A 22,383-nucleotide genomic window follows, 5' to 3' on the forward strand; every position below is an offset into this window, starting at 1 on the left:
TTTTTGTTATACGTTATTTTTTTAATGTAATTCCCAAATACATCTGATATGACAATTGTACAGAAATCTTCCAAACGCACAGGCTTTTGTCTAGTTTTTTCCCTTTTGTCCATCCGACATCTTACAGGAAACAAAAGGTTTTTTTCCCTCCAGTATTCTGGGGGGAAAAATATCAAGAGGATCTGACGACATGAGGCCCAGAGAGAGGAAAACGCTGAAATGTCTTTTTTGTTGCTGTTCCGAGGCCAAACAAACTTTGGGAGGAAGAGTTTAGTTGGATGAATGTGAAGATCCCTGCAGAGAAGCCATCTGGTTTTGGGCCCTAAATGAACCCTTCCCAAAGTAACAACAAAAAGTCCTCCCAAACAGCCTCGTATTATAAAAAGGTACATTACGACTTCCCCAAATTATCTCCCAGCAGTTTGGGTGCCTTGCTAACATTAGTATCAATATCAAAATGAACAAGGTTGGGGATACTGGGGATTGAAACCCAACCACACCTGAATCCCATTGGGAAGGCCATTCCTGGAATACCCAACCTTTCTTGCAAGGCTCCAAAGCGAACCTACGTCCCTTATATCTGTGATATAAAACCCACCGGTTTACAACGAGTCACCGTGATAGGTTGGAGACAATGGGACGGCCATCTACATCCCTCCCTTCAAATGCACCACTCAGATTGAAAGCCTTACGAAACACAGATCTGGAATACGGCTCCTTCCCACCCATTTAGGAGAGATTGGATTTATATTAAAATACGTAAAATCCCTGACAAATGTTGTGTTTCCATCTTGTCAAGATAATAAATCCCCCCCCCCCCCAAATGCCTCAACGAAGCACCTGCCTCGCCATACTCAAGCCTCACTTCAGCAGCTGGGCAAGATGAAAACAAAGCAAGTTAACATCTGTAATACATACATACACACACACACATATATATACACACATAATAATATGTGTGTGCCTATATATATATATATATATATATATATATATATATATAGTCATATATACAAAACACACACACACATATATACATACACATAAGGGCTTCGCTCTCCCGATGGTACAAAAGAGGGAATAAATCATTTCCAAACAACAGGTTTGAAATTTTTAGAGATTTTGCTTGTTTGTTTACAAAAGGAAGAAACAGGAATGACAAGAAACAACAACCAAAGGAATAACAATAACAATAACAATAATAATAATGTAACCCAAAAAAATAAAGAGGAAGGAGTTGTTAAGCAAGGTGGTCATGGATTTCAAAAGTCTTTCATATTCCCTGAAGAAAAGAATGGGAGTTGTGGTTTGTGTTTGAAAGATAGGAAAAGATGAGGCTCAAGGAGAGTGGGGACCGGAGTCTTCCAATGTGAATCAGTGGCAGAGGCCGGGGAAAGGTTTCGGGGATCTGAAAAGCAAACACAGGCCTTCCTCTCCCTGCCATCTACGGGGAGTGTTTATGCAATGTGTGGAAGGGAGGCAAGAAAACGGCATTTTCTCCTCCTCTCGGCTCATCAACATGATGAGCGTTTCGGTTTCAAAGCCTCCAGGGCCCAGGTTCCAGCCACCTTTTGTCTTTATATTGTCCAAAAGTCTGCGGTTATTTTTGCTTTGTGGTTTTTTTTAATACAGACTGGTTGGAAGTACAGCCTTGCCCCCTTTCCCCTCCCCCTCCCCCAAGAGTCCAACACACACAAAAGAGGGGGGAGCGAGGAGGGAGGGGTTAGAAAAGGGGGGAAAGAGGAAAACAAAAAATTAAAAAAAACAGGTGCAGAGTCCTTAAATCTTTGAGTGTCTCGTCGTCGCCATCCGAGGGCAAGACTCAGGAGGATGGGGTTGGTGATGGCAGCCATCTTCTAACACCCCCCCCCCCCCCCCGCCAGATCCGGGAGCACGGCTGCTATGTGCTGCTGGGGGTTTGGCCCTCGGCTTCATCAACAGGACCTGTGGGGAGAGATAGGGAAGTACTGCCTATTACAGGAAAAACCAGCTGATCCCTAATCCATCTAAAATGCAGACGTGTGCTTTCCATCTTAAGAACAGTCAAGCTCTGAGGATGACCGGGGAAGGAATCCCACTGGAGCATTGCAGCACACCCAAATACCTGGGAGTCACTCTGTACCATGCTTTGACTTACAAGAAGCACTGCTTGACTATCAAGCTAAAAGTGGGTGCTAGAAATAATATATGAAAGCTAACTGGCACAACCTGGGGATCACAACCAGATACAATGAAGACATCTACCCTTGCCTTTGCTGCTCTGCTGCTGAGTACGCATGCCCAGTATGAAATACATCTCACTATATCAAAACAGTGGATGTGGCTTTTAATGAGACATGCCGCATTATTCCAACACCAATTCTACTGTTTAGCCGGTGTTGCACCTCCTGATATCCATCGGAAAGTAGCTGCCTGTAATGAAAGAACCAAGGCAGTGACAACTTTGGCCCCATCCTCTGTTCAGATATCAGCCAGCATGCCAATCCTTGAATCAAGAAATAACTTTTTATGATCTATTGAGATACTCGCAGAAACACCTCAGCAAGCAAGAGTCCAAAAGTGGCAGGTTAAAACCTAGAACTTCAATTAGTGGCCGAGACAGGATGAGAAACTCCCTCCTGGACACACAGAAGGCTTGGCAACTTGGAAGGTGCTGAACAGACTGTGCTCTGGCACCATGAGATGCAGAGCCATCTTTAAGAAATGGCGCTACAAAGTTGAGTCCACGACATGCGGGTTTGCAGCTTGGGAGTGATCCTGGACTCATCGCTGAGCCTGGAACCCCAGGTCTCGACGGTGGCCGGGAGAGCTTTTGCACAATTAAAACTTGTGCACCAGTTGCGCCTGTACCTTGGGAAGCCTGATCCGGCCACAGTGCTCCACGGTCTTGTTACATCCCGAATAGACTACTGGAACGCACTCTATGTGGGGTTGCCCTTGAAGACTGTTTGGAAACTTCAACTGCTCCAGCAAGCGGCAGCCAGATTGCTCAGTGGAGTGTCATACAGGGAGCACCCCCCCCCCCCCCCCCCGTTGTGTCAGCTCCACTGGCTGCCGGATCAGTTCCGAACTCAATTCAAGGTGCTGGTTTTGACCTACAAAACCCTATACGGTTCTGGTCCAGTGTATCTGTCCAAACGCATCTCCCTCTACGTCCCACCTCGGAGTTTGAGACCATCTGGGGAGGCCCTGCTCTTGACCCCACCGCTATCACAAGTGAGGTTGGTGGGGACGAGGAGCAGGGCCTTCTCAGTGATGGCCCCTCACCTATGGAACTCACTCCCGGGGGAAATTAGGTCATCAACATCCCTCCTCTCCTTCAGGAGGAAATTAAAAACGTGGTTGTGGGACCAGGCCTTCGGGCAATCTGACAACTAGATAAAGACAATTGGACGACTAGGACTGACAGGACGGACAAAGTGGAATTGGAATTTGGACTACGAGATGGCGAACGCTGAGCGTTAATTAGGTGAAATCGGTTTTATTGGTTTTATTGTTGCAGTGCAGAAACAGATTGTTAATTGTTATATTGTTTTTATTCTACTGTTATGTTGATGCCGGCATCAACACCCACCCTGGGGTGAGAAGGGTGGGATAGAAGTAACCAAAATAAATAAAATAAGTAAATGCGAGTGCGGAGAAGAACAAACCACAGACCACTGACTTCAATGTGGCCTGAGCCCTGCCACATGCAAAATGGAGGAACTTCTCACAGCGACTCCAGAGGTACTCCAAGTTGCCAGCTTCTGGTCAAAAGAAATTTAATGTAATGCCAATGTAATGTTGTTTGTGTTTTTTTTTTTAATACAATACAACTGTATTCTCAATTTGCTTCTGACATGGTAAATAAAGCGCAGGACAGAATGATCTCTCGTTCGAATTTCTTGGTTTTAATGTACCCTATTGACTCGAATCTAATGCTCACCTTTTTGGAATAAAGGACCTTTTTTCCAAAATGAGGGTGCACATTCGACTCCACAAGAGTAGAGTCTTATTTGCAATGTTTACCAAACAATAGTGATGCTTCCCCCTGCACAAGCTGGAGCATCAAAAGGGGGGGGGGGATGAAAGGGTCAGAAAGGTAATACAGTATAAATGCTTTGTTCAAAGACTGTACTTCGGGAATTTGAATTGGAATGATCCGCCCAGGTCCCGACTGAATAAACTTGTATTTTTTCCTCTTCGGAGGAAGACCTGGCGTGTTTCCTAAAAACCCACCATAACATTATGATCATCTCAGTGCTGAGCCAAAGCAAAAGGGGCAGCTGCTACATGAGCACGTGGAGCTCCTATATTTGAGGGACGTTATCTGTAATTTAATTGTCGTGGTTCAATGCTATGCAATCCTGGGATTGGTAGCTTGGTGAGGCATCTGCATATAATAATAATATGCTTTCAGGGCTGCCTTTACACTATATTTTAATATGTGATGCTATAGATGTATTTAACATGGTTGTACCCCACCTGGAGCTGAAAGGACAGGTGATGTATCAATTATTATTATTATTAGTAGTAGCAATAACAATAAATATTAATTTGTGTTCTTGTGTGTTTTTTCGGGCTATAGGGCCATGTTCTAGAGGCATTTCTCCTGACGTTTTGCCTGCATCTATGGCAAGCATCCTCAGAGATGAGGTCTGTTGGAACTGGGAAAAAGGGTTTATATATCTGTGGAATGACCAGGGTGACTGGTCTTTTGTCAGTTGGGCTAGGTGTGAATATTTCAACTGACCACCTTGATTAGCATACAATGGGTGGCTGTGCCTGGAGCAAACTCTTCTTGAAAGGTAATTAGATGTCCCTGCCTGTTTCCTCTCTGCTGTTTTTGCTGTTGGAATTTTAGATTTTTTTTTTAATACTGGTAGCCAGATCTTGTTCATTTTCATGGTTTCCTCCTTTCTGTTGAAATTGTCCACATGTTTACGTATTTCAATGGCTTCTCTGTGTAGTTTGACATGGTGGTTGTGAGAGTGGTCCAGCATTTCTGTTTTCTCAAATAATATGCTGTGTCCAGGATGGTTCATCAGGTGCTCTGCTATAGCTGATTTCTCTGGCTGAAGTAGTCTGCAGTGCCTTTCATGTTCCTTGATGCGTGTCTGGGCGCTGCGTTTGGTGGTCCCTATGTAGACTTGTCCACAGCTGCATGGCTCTGAGGATTATCTGGGAAGGGATTCCACTGGAGCATTGCAGCACACCCAAATACCTGGGAGTCACTTTGGACCGTGCTCTGACCTACAAGAAGCACTGCCTGAACATCAAGCAAAAAGTGGACGCTAGAAACAACATCATACGAAAGCTGACTGGCACAACCTGGGGATCACAACCAGACACAGTGAAGACATCTGCTCTTGCGCAATGCTACTCTGCTGCTGAGTATGCATGCCCAGTGTGGAACACATCTCACCACACCAAAACAGTAGATGTGGCTCTTAATGAGACATGCCGCATTATCACAGGGTGTCTGCGCCCCACACCAGTGGAGAAATTACACTGCTTAGCCGGTATTGCACCACCTGACATCCGCCGGGAAGTAGCAGCCAATAGTGAAAGGACCAAGGCAGAGACATCTCCAGCTCATCCCCTGTTTGGGTATCAGCCAGCACGTCAATGACTTAAATCAAGACATAGTTTTCTTAGATCTACAGAGACACTCGCTGGAACATCCCAGCAAGTGAGAGTCCAAAAGTGGCAGGCCCAAACCCAGCACCTTAATCCATGGGTGATACCAGATGAGAGACTCCCCCCTGGGCATACAGGGTGACTTGGAAGGCGCTGAACAGACTATGCTCTGGCACCACGAGATGCAGAGCCAATCTTAAGAAATGGGGCTACAGGGTGGAATCCTCGGCATGTGAGTGCGGAGAAGAACAAACGACTGACCACCTGCTGCAATGCAACCTGAGCCCTGCCACAGGCACAATGGAGGACCTTCTTGCGGCAACACCAGAGGCACTCCAAGTGGCCAGATACTGGTCAAAGGACATTTAACCAACTACCAAGTTTGCAAAATCTGTGTGTTTTTTTCTTTTCTTTTCTTTTTTTTCTTTTCTTTTTAATCTGTGTATTTGTTTTGTTCTGTTAGAATTGTAACACAATGGTATGGTTGCTAATGCCACGATAAATAAATAAATTTCATATTACAATCATCATTATTTACCCAGGTGTTGATAGGGCTGCTTTCATGGCTGCCCTTTCACTTAATAATAAGAATAATGAAGCCAGTAATGTGTTTGGGGCTGGATGGCCATCTGACGGGGAAGGCTTTGATTGCATCCTTCCTGCCTCTCAGAATTAATTCATTATTAAAATCATTATTATTTACCCAGCTGTCGATAGGGCCACTATCATGGCTGCCTTTTCACTCAATAATATTAATAATTGAGCCAGTAATGTCTTTGGGGCTGGATGGCCACCTGTGGGGAGGGCTTTGATTGTGTCCTCCCTGCCTTGGTCTCTTCCAACTTGAGAGTCCTCAAGTTGGAAGAGACCCCCAAAGGCCATCCAGTCCAACCCCCTTCAGCCAAGGCAGAAAGGACACAATCAAAGCCCTCTTGACATATGGTCATCCAGCACCAACGATTCTATTAAAGTGATGGAGCCCAGAAATGCAGGGCTGAACCCACTCACCACGCCCAGGGGAGCCAGAAGACTCGAGCCCGTTGTCATCCTCATCATCGTCATCGTCACTGTCCTCCTCGTTCGACTGGCTGACTTCTGGCTCTTGTGTGGCGCTCTTGGCTTCCTGCTGTTCTTGTTCAATGCGACTGCGCAAGGCCAGGATCCGGTGGTGCAAGGCCGCATAGAGCTGCCCCGTGTCTTTGGAGCTCGCCTGCAATTCCAGGAGAAAAGAGAGTATTCAGACGGCCAGTCCAGCCACGGCTATCATAAGAGGGAGCAAAGGGGACATTACATTTCAAAAGGCAAACCCTCCAAAAAAGAGAAAATATATCAAAAACCAGATAAACCCAAATTAAAAATTAAACACTTTAGGATTAAAGAAACACAACGGAAATTGTTTACAAAAGGGATCAAACCCCACAACACCAGCTAGCCCATATTGCAAAAAGTACATTGAAACTACTCTGGAACAAATGTGGGAGAAATAGGAACCTTTACACATATGTGGTGGGACTATGAACTACAAAACTTGGGAATAAAGAATGGGCTGATACGACAAAATATATGACAGAAGCTGCAAAAGTAACGGATGCCCTAGGGTGAAAAGAAAGGCCACAAAAAATGAGAAATATAAAGTGGTATGAGTACTTAAGCAGAGTATATGCTGCAGGATTATATTATGGAAAGGAGAATTAAAAATAAGATCAGATATCCCAAGGGGAACTGGGACTCTAAATGTAAAAAGCTGATTGATGAAGTAAAAGGGAAAGGAAAATTTAAGAAACTGAATCGGACCATCTTCATGATCAAACAAATAAAATTATATATTTTAAAAAAGATTCAACTGTTCTCGGAGTTGGGGAAAACAGATAGATACAAGCAATAGGCAATTAAAGGAAAAGGCTAAGAATACAGGACAGACTAGAATGGTATGACTAAATATGTGAAATAACTTTGTCTTTTCCGTTTTCCCCCCTTGTAATGTGAATACATAATGTTATTACCTATGCATATAATCTAATAAAAATAAAAACAAATAAAGAAAGTATCTCAAGAGAAGTGTCGAATATCCATTTCCGGCTGTGGAACGGCCATTTTCACATACCCCGATTGTATTATTTGAGACGGTATGATCTGAGACTTTTAAGTAGCCAACAACTGAATGAAAAACTGTGAATGGCTTTCTACCACTGTGCAATAGAGAGAGTGTTATAACCTAATGAATCTATTGTATATGGTTTGCTATTTGCACAGTGGCTTGTAATCAGGAACTTATAGTCGATTACAGAAGGAATAGAATAGAAATGCAGCCTTTGGTTACATAAATAGAGACTGAGTGGACTGTGAGGCCAGTTTTAAGTCCCTGGGTGCTACATTGTTCTTGAAGAGTTGCCCGGGGGCAGCATTCATACTGCAGCTGTGTTGCTTCAGAAGGCCCAGAAGAGATTGCATTACGATCTGAGACTTTGAAGGAACCAAAAATGACCACTCCTGCCCAGAAAATTTCAAATGGAGACTGAATGGAATGGGGTGGGGGGGGGGGCAGTTTTAAGTCCTTGGGTGCTTTATTGCTCTTGAAGACTTGCAGTAGCGTTGGTGAAAAGGGTCCAGCAGAGATTGCATTGTGATCTGAGACTTTGAAGGAACCAACAACGACCACTTCTGCCCAGAAAATGTCAAATGGAGACTGAGTGGAATGGGGGGGGGGGGCAGTTTTTAGTCCCTGGATGCTTTATTGCTCTTGAAGACTTGCAGTAGCATTGGTGTAAAGGGTCCAGCAGAGATTGCATTATGATCTAAGACTTTGAAGGAACCAACAATGACCACTCCTATCCAGAGTATTATGGGTTAGGGTTAAAGTTATAAATGGAAATTGAGTGGAGTGGGTGGCCTGTTTTAAGTCTGTGGTGCTTTGTTGTTGTTGTTGTTATCATCATAATCATAATCATAATCATCATCATCATCATCATTATTTCTAGCATTTCTACCCTGTCCTTCTCAACCCCCGAAGGGTCATTCAGGATGGCTTACACTTGGCAACAATTCATGCCGCTACATATAATAAACAATAAAACCACAATTAAAACAATATATAAAAAACAATAAAAAAAATGTCAGCTGTATCACCATTCCAGTCAAATTCCATATCCAAAGTGCTATTACGCCTGCTGTCCAAAAGCCTGGTCCCAGAACCACATTTTTAATTTATTTCTAAAAGATAGGAGGGATGAGACCGATCTTATCTCATTGGGAAGCGAGTTCCATAGGCGGAGGGCTACAGCTGAGAAGGCCCTGTCTTTCATTTCCGCCAGATGCATTTGCGATGCTGGCAGGATCATCCAGGGCCTCCCCAGATGATCTTAAACTGTGAGATGGGACATAGAGGGAGATTTGTTCTTGAAGACTTGCAGTTGTGTAGGTGAAGGGGGTCCAGCAGAGCCTTCGAAGGAACCAACAATGGAATGAAAACTTGCTCAAGACTTTCTCCCACTGTGCTATAGTGTTCTAACCTATTGCATCTGTGTTTGCTTTGCTAACAGATAGGAAGGCCCTTCAGAGAATGATGGGTTGCCCTCTTTCTCTCCTCTTTGGAAGAACTTTATAATCCTTGCTACCTTAAGAAACCTCAGAATATTCTTAAGGATCCATCTCACCCTGGATATTCTTCTACTTTTGAATAATTACCATCTGGCAGACAGGATTGTTGTTGTTGTTCATTCGTTCAGTCGTCTCCGACTCTTCGTGACCTCATGGACCAGCCTACGCCAGAGCTCCCTGTCGGCTGTTACCACCCCCAGCTCCCTCAAGGTCAGTCCAGTTACTTCAAGGATGCCATCCATCCATCTTGCCCTTGGTCGGCCCCTCTTCCTTTTGCCTTCCACTTTCCACAGCATAATTGTCTTCTCTAGGCTTTCCTGTCTCCTCATGATGTGGCCAAAGTACTTCAACTTTGTCTCTAGTATCTTTCCCTCCAGTGAGCAGTCGGGCTTTATTTCCTGGAGGATGGACTGGTTGGATCTTCTCGCAGTCCAAGGCACTCTCAGCACTTTCCTCCAACACCACAGCTCAAAAGCATCGATCTTCCTTCGCTCAGCCTTCCCTAAGGTCCAGCTCTCACATCCGTAGGTGACTACAGGGAATACCATGGCTTTGACTAGGCGGATCTTTGTTGCCAGTCTGATGTCTCTACTCTTAACTATTTTATCGAGACTGGACATTGCTCTCCTCCCAAGAAGTAAGCGTCTTCTGATTTCCTGGCCACAGTCTGCATCTGCAGTAATCTTTGCACCTAGAAATACAAAGTCTGTCACGGCCTCCACGGTTTCTCCCTCTATTTTCCAGTTGTCAATCATTCTTGTTGCCATAATCTTGGTTTTTTTGACGTTTAGCTGCAACCCGGCTTTTGCGCTTTCTTCTTTCACCTTGATTAGAAGGCTCCTCAGCTCCTCCTCGCTTTCGGCCATCAGAGTGGTGTCATCTGCATATCTGAGGTTGTTAATGTTTCTTCCAGCAATTTTCACCCCAGCTTTGCATTCATCCAGCCCCGCACATCGCATGATGTGTTCTGCATACAAGTTAAAAAGGTTGGGTGAGAGGATGCAGCCTTGCCGTACGCCTTTCCCAATCTTGAACCAGTCTGTTGTTCCGTGGTCAGTCCTGACTGTTGCTACTTGGTCCTTGTACAGATTCCTCAGGAGAGAGACAAGGTGGCTTGGGATGCCCATCTCACCAAGAACTTGCCACAATTTATTATGATCCACACAGTCAAAGGCTTTAGAGTAGTCAATGAAGCAGAAGTAGATGTTTTTCTGAAACTCCCTGCCTTTCTCCATTATCCAGCGGATATTGGCAATCTGGTCTCTCGTTCCTCTGCCTTTTCTAAACCCAGCTTGAACATCTGGCAACTCTCGCTCCATGTATTGCTGTATTGTGGCAGACAGGATAGAATGAGTAAAATCAAGGACAGTCAGCTGAGAGAGAGCTTTGATTCTATATTGAACTTGAAGGTGTCACACTGATGTGGCATTAGGGGTTGTGCAATAGCGATCAGAATGTGGAAGGATGGATGTTTTGTTCTGGAATTCTACATATATCATATGCATTGGGGATGGCATTTATATTTGATGTACAATGACAATGAGGTTATTCTATTCTATTCTATTCTATTCTATTCTATTCTATTCTATTCTACCCTATCCCATTCTTCTTTTTCCAATCACGCTCCCCTGCCTACCAAAATGAGGAAGACCTTGACGCCCTGGTCTTCGGTGTCCAGGGCCGTGATGCGGATGCTCTTCTCGCTGGCTTTGTCGATCTGCATCTGGGCCCACAGTTTGGTGTTCAGGATGAGGCGCAGACTTCCCTGCGTTCGCATGACTGGGAAATAGATGGGGAGAAAAAGGGGAGGGGGGAATTTGAGCCACAATCACAAAACTGAAATGCAAGTTTCCTTCCTCTGCATGAGGACTGGTGTATTTACAATACAAACCTATTATTGTTGTTTTTGTTGTTGTTTATTTATAGCCTGCTTTTCTCTCCTCAAGGAGACTCAAAGATATATATTATTATTATTGAATTGGGAGTTCCGGTGAAACACGGGAGGAGAAGTCTCGGTAGAGCTCAAGGGCAAGTTCTGTTCCTGATATCTAACCGCTTTTAGTTTATTTTAAATATTTCAATTTTATCTTTTAAACTTCTAAACTGAAGATTGTTGTTCATACTCCCACTTTGTGAAGACTCTTTACCTGTAGCCAATTGCAGTCTTATAGGCTTTATCTACGAACTGTTTGGAAAACACCTAAGCCTCCCTTGAAGGGGAGGCGAAGAATACACTGTTTCAATCGATGTTCGTTTTAAGACTGATTTCTCCCTGGTTGGCTGGAAGTGCTTGAAATACTTAAGAGTGCTAAAGGTGCCCAATTTTATTGACTGTCTGATTGTTTAGGGGTTTTTTTGTTTGGTTTTTTTTTACTCTGGCTTCCTTCTGGTTGCTGGCTGCTACACTGGAGTAGATACCTGGAAGCAGAGAAGCAGTCATGATACCCCACTATTGTGCCTTGGTTAGACCACACCTGGAATACTGTGTCCTATTCTGAGCACCACAATTGAAGAGAGAGGTTGACTTTAAGCTGGAATGTGTCCAGAGGAGGACGTCTAAAATGAATAATGGTCTGGAGAACAAGCCCTATGAGGAGTGGCTTAAAGAGCTGGGCATGTTTAGCCTGAAGAAGAGAAGGCTGAGAGAAGACATGATAGACATGTATAAATACGTAAGAGGAAGTCATAGGGAGGAGGGGGCAAGCTTGTTTTCTGCAGCCCTGGAGACTAGAATGCAAGGGAACAATGGCTTCAAACTACAAGAAAGGAGATTCCATCTAAACATTAGGAAGAACTTCCTGACTGTAAGGAGAGCAGTTCAGCAGTGGAACTCTCTGCCCCGGAATGTGGTGGAGGCTCCTTTTTTGGAAGCTTTTAAACAGAGGCTGGATGGCCATCTGTTGGGGGTGCTTTGAATGCAATTTTCCTGCTTATTGGCAGGGGGTTGGAGTGGATAGCCCATGAGGTCCCTTCCAACCCTATGATTATATGATCTATCTTGATATTCTTGGTTATATGGCTGTATGGAAGGCCCACATATATCCTAGTTCAAAGCTGATATTGTGGGATTTTCTGCCTTAATATTCTGGGTTATATGCCTGTGTGGAAGGGCCCTGTGATACTAGTTTATCCAACCAACTCCAGCCCCTTCTACACTGCCATATAAAATCCAGATTATCTGCTTTGAACTGGGTTATACGGCAGTTGGGAGTCATGTAATCCAGTTCAAAGCAGATAAAGCGGATTATCTGATTTAATAATCTGGGTTATATGGGAGTGTAGAAGGACTCCAGCTCCCTAAACCAAACTGTGGCTCCTCTTGTCTTCACCCATCCATTATTCACCATTAGAGAAAACAGCAGTCCCTGGAATATATTCTCAATATCTGTACAACTGCAGAAAGGCAAGCAGCCTGTCTCCTGTAATATATGACCCTGGCCAACACATACTGTGGTGCCTGAAATTGTAGCCCTTTTCCGATTATTCCAAAAATGCCCCCAGTTTCCCCTATCATAGAACATATGCCATTCTAAGGCTCCTTCCACCCAGCTGAATAAAATCCCACATTATCTGCTTTGAACTGGAATATATGACAGTGTGGACTCAGATAACCCAGTTCAAAGCAGGTATGGTGGGATTTTTTGCCTTGATATTCTGGGTTATATGACTGTGTGAAAGGGCCCGAACACTTGTCATCTACTCACTCATAGAAAACCAGGTCAACCCTATCTAAGGGTCCTTCTACACAGCCACATGACCCAGAACATCAAGGCATATAATCCACGGTATCTGCTTTGAAGTGGAATATCTGAGCCCACACTGCCAGGTAACCCAGTAGGATGTGGATTTTATACAGCTGTTTGGAAGGGACCTGAGGCCTCTACTACACTGCCATATAACATCCAGATTATCTGCTTTGAACTATATTATATGGCAATGTGGTCTCATATGATCCAGTTTAAAGCAGATCATGGGATTATGTGTTTGGCTAATCTGAATTATATAGTTGTGTAGATCCAGATGAATGCTGCTTCTGCTTCTAGGGGGTCCTATATTCCAGAATCTGATTCTGGATTATCTTCTTATCCCAGATTATATGGCAATGGATATTTATATAATTCAGTTCAAAGCAGGACATCTGGGATCAGATCCTGGGACATAGGGCAGTGTAGATACAGCTAAAAAACTAGGGTCCCTTATAGAGTGTCATTTAAAGTCCAGGTTATCTGCTTTGAACTGGATTGTATGGCATTGTAGACTCTGAGCCCTTCCAGACAGCTGGCACTGCCAGATAATCTGAGATAAACAGAACGCCTGGGATCAGATCCTGGAATATAGGACCTATCTGGAAGGGCCCTCATATGATCCAGTTCAAAGCAGATATTTTGGATTATCTCCTTTGACAATCGGGATTATATGGTAGAAGGGGCCTAGAATGAATGTGGTCCACGCAGTGCAGTTTTCTGAATCAGTGCCCCAAATAAACCCAGGAACAAGCCTAAAAGTGAAGACATTTAAGATTTTTTTTTGGTTGGGTTATATAACTATTTAATTATTATTAGCATATTATAATTTAATTATTATCAAGGTAGATCATCTGCTGCACTTGCAAAAATTGGGGAAGGGGGCACTTTCTCTAGGCACTAGATTACAGGTTTTCCTCTCATGCCCCTTCTATACTGCCATATAATACAGATTATCAAAGCAGGTAATCAACATTATCTGCTTTGAACTGGATTTTATGAGTCTATACTGCCATATAATCAAGTTCAAAGCAGATAACAGGGATTTTATATGACAATGCAGATCCAGCCTCATATAACCCAGCTCATATAGCCCAGTGGTGGCCCCTTGGCTGTGGAACGCCCTTCCTGCAGATATTAGATCGACCCCCTCCTTGCTGGCATTCCGGAGGAAAGTAAAGACCTGGCTGTTTGAACAGGCATTTGACTAAGCAGTGTGATTGGTTGACTGACTATCGGAACACGGAATATTGGATAACGAGTTTGGATTCTGATTTCATTGATGAGACCTGATGGATTTGTTATATTGATGTAGTGATGTATTGATACTGATGTTTAATGATTTGTGATGCTATTGCTTTTAAATGCTTAATGATGTTGTATTGTGTATACCTAAATTGTTGTAAACCGCTCTGAGTCGCCTAAGGGCTGAGAAGAGCGGTATACAAATAAAGTAAGTAAGTAAATAATTAATAAATAATGTGGATAATCTGATTGGATAATCTGGGTTAAATGGCAATGTAGAAGGGGCAACAGAGAAAGGAGGGCAATATTTGCTTGAACTGAATTATAGGAGTCTACACTGTGATATAGTCCAGCTCAAAGCAGATAATCTGGATTTTATATGGCAGTGTAGGTGAGGCCTTCATCTTTAGTGTGGAAGGAAGACAATAACTGTTTTCTCAGGCTCCTTCCACACAGTTGTATAAAATCCACATTGAATTGGATTTTATGGCAGTGTGGACTCAGTTGCCCTGTTCAAAGCAGATATTGTGGATTACCTGTCTTTTTCCCCCCAAAGTTTTTTTATTGGTTTGCATACAGAAAACAAAACCGACACCAAAGAAAAACCGAAATAAGTAAAAAACAAAAAAGAAAGAGAAAAAACAGAAAAAAGGAAAAAAAGATATACAAAAGAGTATGCAAATTTGCAGAATGGTATACAGTCAGCGCTCATTAAACATATAAAAAAAATCAAATTTGACTGTACAGTTATAATACATTAACATTTAATGTCCCTCTAACCCCACACCCGTGAACCCAACCCCTGTGACCTCCGACACCACTCCATATGGATCACATAACTAACCCACAACTACCCACGTGTCTTCTTTCACTGAATCCCCTTTATGGCGATCTTCAAATCTACTTTTGTCTTCTTTTCAAGATATCCAATTGCCAACCGCCATTTTTTTTTTTACAAATTCTTCATTATTTCCACCTCTGCTGCTATTTGTCAGTTTGGCCATTTGGATATAGTCTACTAATTTATCTCTCCAATCCTTAATAATTAACTCTTTTTCCCCCTTCCACAATTTAGCTATTAGTCTCGCAGCAACAAAACAATACTGACAAATTTCTTCATCTCCTGTGCTAATACGCCTCCTAAATATTCCTAATAAGCACATTTCTGGGTTTTTCATGATTTTTTTGCTAATCATTTTATTTGTTTCTTTCATCACTTTTTTCCAGAATTCTTTAACTATGTTACAGGTCCACCATACGTGGAAAAAAGATCCCTTCACCTTCTTGCATCTCCAGCAAGCCCCTTGTCCTGTTTTCTCTATTTTGGCTAGTACCTCTGGGGTTATATAGGTTCTGTAAAACATTTTAAACATATTTTCTCTAATTGAGCTGGCCACTGAGAATCTAAAGCCCTTATTCCAGAGACGTTCCCACTCTTCCAGATTGATATTTCTGCCAATATATTGGGCCCACGTGATCATAACGGATTTTATAATATATAAATAGGCATACATTTTTTGAAAACGCTAATAAACCGGGCAGGCTCTTGGCATGGCAAGTGAAAGATCACAGGGAGAGACCAATAATAGCCAAGATAAGGCACAAAAGAGAGACAATTACAAACATAAGAAGAATTCAAAAAGTTTTTGAAGACTATTACAGAAACCTCTACAAGAATAACCCAATAGATACTAAAAAAATAGACCAATACCTAGCTGATATGAATGTTTCCAAGCTCACAGAAGATATGAAATCAGATTTGGATAGACAAATTACATGGGAGGAATTAAACACAGCTATAGATAAAGCTAAATTAAATAAAGCCCCAGGTCCAGATGGTTTCTCTGCTCTGTTTTATAAGGTGTATAAAGAAGAATTAGGCCCGCTATTGCTTTCTACAATGAATCAAGTGCTCCAAAAAGGAGAGATGCCTGAGTCCTGGGAGGATGCTACAATAGTTCTTTTACCTAAAATAGATAGAGATATTGAGCAAGTAAAGAATTATAGACCAATTTTATTGGTCAATAACGATTATAAGTTATTTGCAGAAATTTTAGCGAACAGGTTGAAAAAAATCTTAACCAAAATAGTACACAGGGATCAAGCAGGCTTCCTCCCAGGCAGGCATATGAGCCAAAATGTGAGAACAGTGTTAGATATACTAGAATATGCCGAACAAGATCCAAGTAGAGAGATCGCGTTATTGTTTTTAGATGCTGAGAAAGCATTTGACAATGTGCGGTGGGATTATATGTTTAAAGTATTGGACTATTTCGGAGTAGGTCAAAATTTCGGAAAGGCAATAGGAGCTATTTATTCAAGGCAAAGAGCCAAACTAAAAATAAATAATCAAATGTCAAATTATATAGAAATTCAAAAAGGGACAAGACAAGGCTGTCCCTTGTCATCCTTACTGTTCATTTGGATATTAGAAATTTTGAATAATAGAATTAGAGAAGTTAATAAAATTAAAGGGATTAAAGTAAAAGGGTATGAATTTAAAGGAAAGGCATATGCAGATGATTTGGCCTGTTTTTTAAGGGAACCTTTAAGTAGCATACATGCCTTATTGGAAATTATTAATGAATTTAGCGGTGTGTCAGGCTTTAAAATTAACAAGGAGAAATCGGTATTTCTAACTAAGAACCTATCTAAAAGTGATATTGTTAAATTGGAGAATATAACTAATTGTAAGGTAGTCCCCAGAGTAAAATATCTTGGACTATGGCTAAGTAACAAAAATAGTAAACTTTACCAATATAATTATGACAAAACCTGAGAGAAAATAAAAAGAGATTTGGAAAATTGGCAAAGACTTCAACTCACCTGGTTAGGGAGGATAGCAGTGATAAAAATGATAGTATTGCCCAAAATGTTGTTTTTGTTTCAAAACCTACCAATTATTAAGGAAGTAAAGGTGTTCGAAATATGGAAACGAGATCTGGTCAAATTCATTTGGAAAGGTAAAAAAGCGAGAATTGCCTACAGGAACCTTATTGATGGGAAAAACAGAGGAGGCCTGGCATTGCCAGATCTCAGGTACTACTACGAAGCCGCAAATTTCAGCTGGTTAAAGGAATAGATTAAAATGGACAATAAGGAGTTGCTTAAATTAGAGGGCCATAATTTAAGATATGGATGGCACACCTATCTATGGGATTATAAGGACAGGGTGAACAAAGAATTCAACGGGCACGTAATAAGAGCCAGCTTTTTAGCAACATGGAAAAGATATAAGAAGGGTATGGAGCCAAAAACCCCCCTATGGCTGTGCCCATTGGAAGCAGTCCAGACACCGGCCACATATGCTGACTCTGGCACATACAAGGATTATCTGGTCAATGAGAAAGGACAATGGATACTTAAAAGCAGAGAAGAATCTGGGTTAAAAGATTGGTTCAGTTTTTTCCAACTACACGACAGATTTAGGAAGGATGCAAAAGTAGGATTTGCCTCTAAAAAATCGGAGTTAGAAAGTATTTTCGAGAAGGGCAACAAAGGCCTAATATCCAGACTTTACAAATATATTTTAGAATATAATTTAGTAGATAACCAAATAAAATCCGTTATGGATTACCTGTCTTGATATTCTGGGTTATATGGTTGTGTGGAAGAGTAGGAAAGGTTAACAAGACACACCACTCAATTACAGAGCGATGATTCCACTTTTAAGTCTCATGGTTCCATAATATGGAACTCTGGAATGTAGTTTAGGGAAGGGGGCTTTGGGACACAGGCTCCTTCCATTCAGCTGACTAAAATCCCACAATCACTGCCTTCTTTTCTTGAAAGCAACTCCCTTAACCTTCGAAAGGACTTGCTTCCAGGTCCATATTGCCTGGGAGAGGACTGAATAATAATTTCCTTTCAGCAGGTTGTAGGGCAAGACATAAAAGGGGTTGGTTGGCTTGGAGATGCAAATGACCTTCACTTTGCCCTTTCCCTCTGGGCCGTGTCTCTCTTTCTCTCTCACCTCGCGCTCGCCTTCTTCCCCTCTCTCTCAATCTTCTTCAGAGGAGCAGGAAGGCTGCCTCAAGAACACCCCCCAGGGATTGGAGTAGAAACAAATGCTTACCTTGAGTATGCTTGAGCTGCCCTTGTATACCCTCCTCGAAAATGCAGTAGGATGTAGAGTGGGTCATGGGGGCTCTGTGTGCCAAGATTCCTCTTTATTGGTCTTTGTTGGGGACCACACTGGTCTGTGAGAACCGATGGGATTGAAAGTACTACATCCCATCAACCTCCCCCAAACCTCACCAGGACGTAAAGGGGGTCATGGGTGTTATGTGTGCCAAGTTTGATCCAGGTCCGTCACCCATTCTGGTCACAGTGGACTGTGAAAGTAGCAGACAATGAGAAAGCTGACACATACACCATCCTCCCTCCGCATAGAAACACTGACTTTTATTATATACATTAGATAGACTAGCTTGGGGACCCGATGCTGCCCGGGTTATTTGAGAAAGGAATTATGTATCAAGTTTGGTCTTTATCAGTTATTTATATGGCAGTTATTTATATGGCTATTTATATGGTGTTCTCAAGAATTTAGTGAAGATTCTGCGAGTCCCATCATCTGAGGTCCATACTCCTCCAAACTGCACCAGGATGGAGAGTGGGTCACTGGGGCTCTGTGTGCCAAGTTTGGTCATGATCAGTCATTGGATAAAGGTTGCAGTGGTCTCAGAAAGTGAATTAAGGTGCTGCAAGCCCCATCATCCATAGTCTGTTCTCCCCCAAACCTCACCAGAATGTTGAGTTGGCCATGGGGGCTCTCTGTGCCAAGTTTGGTTTTATTGGTGTTTGGATGAGTGTTGCTGTGGTTTCAGGAAGTGAGCGAAGGTCCCATCATCCATCGTCCGTCCTCCTCCAAACAGCACCGGGATGTAGAGTGGCACATGGGGCTCTGTGTGTCAAGTTTGGTCTTGATCCGTCATTAGTTGAGGGTTGTAGTAGTCTTGGGAAGGGAGTGGAGGTACTTGAAGTCCCATCATCCATGGTCTGTCCTGCACAAAAGTGCAACCAGGATGTAGAATGGGTCATGGGGTCTCTGTGCGCCAAGCTTGGTCTTGATCAGTTATTGGCGAGGGTCTCAGTGGTCTCAGGAATTGAGGAAAGGTAGAACAAGTCCCATAATCCATGGTCCATCCCTGCCCAAACCACACCAGGGCCTAAAGTGGGTCATGACAGGTTTATGTGCCAAGTTTGGTCTAGATCAGTCATTGGATGAAGGCTACAGCCATCTCAGAAAGTGAGTGATGGTACTGCAAGTCCCATCATCCATGGTCCATCCTCCTCCAAACTACAGTAGGATGTAGAGTGAGTGAAGATACTGCAAATCCCTCAGGCCCTTTCCTTTCTCTTCTCATCCACTTGAGAATGTTAAAATGGTTTTTTTTGGGTTTTTTTTCCTTTTTTTGTCGTTTCAGGAGCGACTTGAGAAACTGCAAGTCTGGTGTGAGAGAATTGGCCGTCTGCAAGGACGTTACCCAGGGTACCCGAGGATGTTTTCATCTTTTACCATCCTTGTGGGAGGCTTCTCTCATGTCCCAGCATGAGGAGCTGGAGCTGACAGAGGGAGCTCATCTGAGCTCTCCCCAGATTCGAACCTGTGACCTGTGGGTCTTCAGGCCTGCCGTCACAGGAGTTTAATCCTCTGTACCACCAGGGGCTCTTGTTGAGGCTGGCCAATCAGAAACCATATGCAAATTTCCTTTCCCCTCTCAGCCACTTGAGAATGTTGGAATGTTGTGGCTGGCCAATCAGAAATGCAAATTGTACCGCAGTGGCAGCCAATCAGAAAGCTGCCACATACACCTACCTCCATCCTCCATCCACATAATACAAACGCTCTCTTTTATTATATACTAGCTTGGTGCTGCCCGGGTTATTTGAGAAAGGAATTGTTTGTCAAGGTTGGTCTTTATCAGTTATTTATATGGCTCGTAGTGGTCTCAGGAAGATAGTGAAGGTACTGCAAGTCCCATCATCTGTGGTCCATCCTCCTCCGAAGTGCACCAGGATGGAGAATGGGTCATGGGGGCTCTGTGTGCCAGGTTTGATCTTGATCAGTCAATGGATAAGGTTCGCAGTGGTTTCAGGAAGTGAGTGAAGTTACTTCAAGTCCTATTATCCGTGTTCCATCTCATTATCCGTGTTCCATCTCCTCAAATCTGCACCAGGATATAGAGAGAGTCATGGGGGCTCTGTTGGTCAACTTTGATCTTGATCAGTCATTGGATGAGGGTCGTAGTGGTCTCGGGAAGTGAGTGGAGGTATTTCAAGTCCCATCACCCATGGGTCATCCTCCTCCAAACTGCAGTATGATGTAGAATGGGTCACGGGTGATCTGTGTGCCAAGTTTGATGTTTATTGTTCTTAGTTGGAGGCCGCAGTGGTCTGTGGGATCCATTGTCCACCCTCCCCCAAACCTCACCAGGATGTAAAGGGTGTCTTCATACTCTAGAGTATGAAGATATACACTTATCATGGTTTGGAAGGATAGCATTAGTAAAAATGAAAATACTTCCATAGATAAATTTTATATTTAGGATGCTGCCACTTCAAATTACAGAAGGACAGCTAAATAGATGGCAACAAATGATAAATAAGTATTGCAATGGTAGTAAGAGAAATTGATTAAATAAACAGTTATGGTATAGATTGCAAAAAGAGGGAGGATTAGCACTACCTAATATTAAAAATATATTATGAAACGAGTAGATTAAGATTGCTTATAGAAGGATTGGTTAAAAAAGAAGGAGTAGATTGGCTTAGTAAGGACTCAGAAGAAGTAGAAGAAGAAATTTGGAATATATTTTTCAAACAGTTCACGAGAAAAGAAATTAAGGAAATTAGAAATCCAATGCTGAGCAATACATTAAAGGTAAAGGTAAAGGTAGTCCCCTGACATTAAGTCCAGTCATGTCTGACTCTGGGGTGTGGTGCTCATTTCCATTTCTAAGCCGAAGAGCCAGCGTTGTCCGTAGACACCTCCAAGGTCATGTGGCCAGCATGACTGAATGGAGCGCCGTTACCTTCCCGCTGGAGCGGTACCTATTGATCTACTCACATTTGCATGTTTTTGAACTGCTAGGTTGGCAGAAGCTAGGGCTGACAGCGGAAGCTTACGCCGCTCCCCGGAATCGAACCTGTGACCTTTCGATCAACAAGCTCAGCAGCTCAGTGCTTTAACCCACTGCGCCACCGAGGGCAATACATTAGAATACATTAGCAATACATTAGAAGTATGGAATAAATATAGGAGAAAGTTAATTAAAGGATGGGTCAATTATAACTCCAATTGTAATGGAAAAGAAGTTTCCAAAAAATCTAAAAAAAGTAATGGCTAAAAAGTTAAGGGAAAAAAATCTAGACAAGATAGGGCACTAGACAAAGGTTGGAATGAAGAAGGAAAGGATTATGGAAGAGTTTAGAGAAATAAAATTAACATGGTTCCATTGTATACAATTAGAACAATGGCTTTAAAATTGGGGAAAAAATAATAAAAATGGAAGTAAACTTAATCAATTTGAACAAATAATACAGAAGGGAAGGGTTGTAGAAGAGCATGAAAACTCGAAAGGAATAACTAGTAAAATATACAAGATAATAATTGAAATAAAGGAAGGAAATACAAAAAACAATACCCTTAAAGAGGTTTGGTAAGAAGACTTAGGGATAAAAACAAATGAATTAGAGTGGAAACAATTATGGAGACAAAGACATCTAAAAAAATTATCAATACGGGTTAAAGAGAATTATTGTAAGTTAATATGGAAGTAGTATCTAACACCAGTAAGATTAGCATATATAAATAAAAATAACTCAAAAAATTGTTGGAGAGGGTGTCAAGAACCAGGAACATATGTACATATGTAGTGGCAATGTAAATATGTAAACAATTTTTTTGGGGAAATATTTAGAGAAATAGAAGATATAATGAATATGAAAATTGAGAAAAGTCCTAGTACAGCTTTACTATCATTATATAACAATATACAATTGAAAAAGGAGGATAAAGAAGCGATAACAAACTTATTAACAGTAGCAAGACTGCTCAACTGGAAAAAAGAAATAAATATACAAATAGAGGAGTGGTACAAGTGCTAAATGTATAACAAATGTTTCATACTCGGCACAAATAACCCCCATGACACCCTTTACATCCTATATATAT

At 42.3% G+C, this 22,383-nt stretch overlaps 1 protein-coding gene across 9 annotated transcripts in view; it reads right to left on the reverse strand.

Moving 5' to 3' along the window:
* The window catches only part of LOC137095106 (ran-binding protein 3-like), a 286,433-nt gene continuing 264,050 nt past the window's right edge, over positions 1–22,383 (reverse strand). For all 9 annotated transcript variants that reach the window (XM_067461370.1, XM_067461368.1, XM_067461369.1 and 6 more), the window contains 3 exons: positions 10,853–10,995; positions 6,628–6,829; positions 1–1,944 (listed from right to left, as the gene is read on the reverse strand). In XM_067461370.1, the coding sequence (XP_067317471.1) occupies positions 1,901–1,944; positions 6,628–6,829; positions 10,853–10,995 (389 nt within the window). In that variant the 3' untranslated portion in view covers positions 1–1,900. The remainder of the gene's footprint in view (positions 1,945–6,627; positions 6,830–10,852; positions 10,996–22,383) is intronic.

This window comes from Anolis sagrei, chromosome Y (assembly GCF_037176765.1).
Source record: "Anolis sagrei isolate rAnoSag1 chromosome Y, rAnoSag1.mat, whole genome shotgun sequence".
Taxonomy (NCBI): Eukaryota; Metazoa; Chordata; class Lepidosauria; order Squamata; family Dactyloidae; genus Anolis; species Anolis sagrei.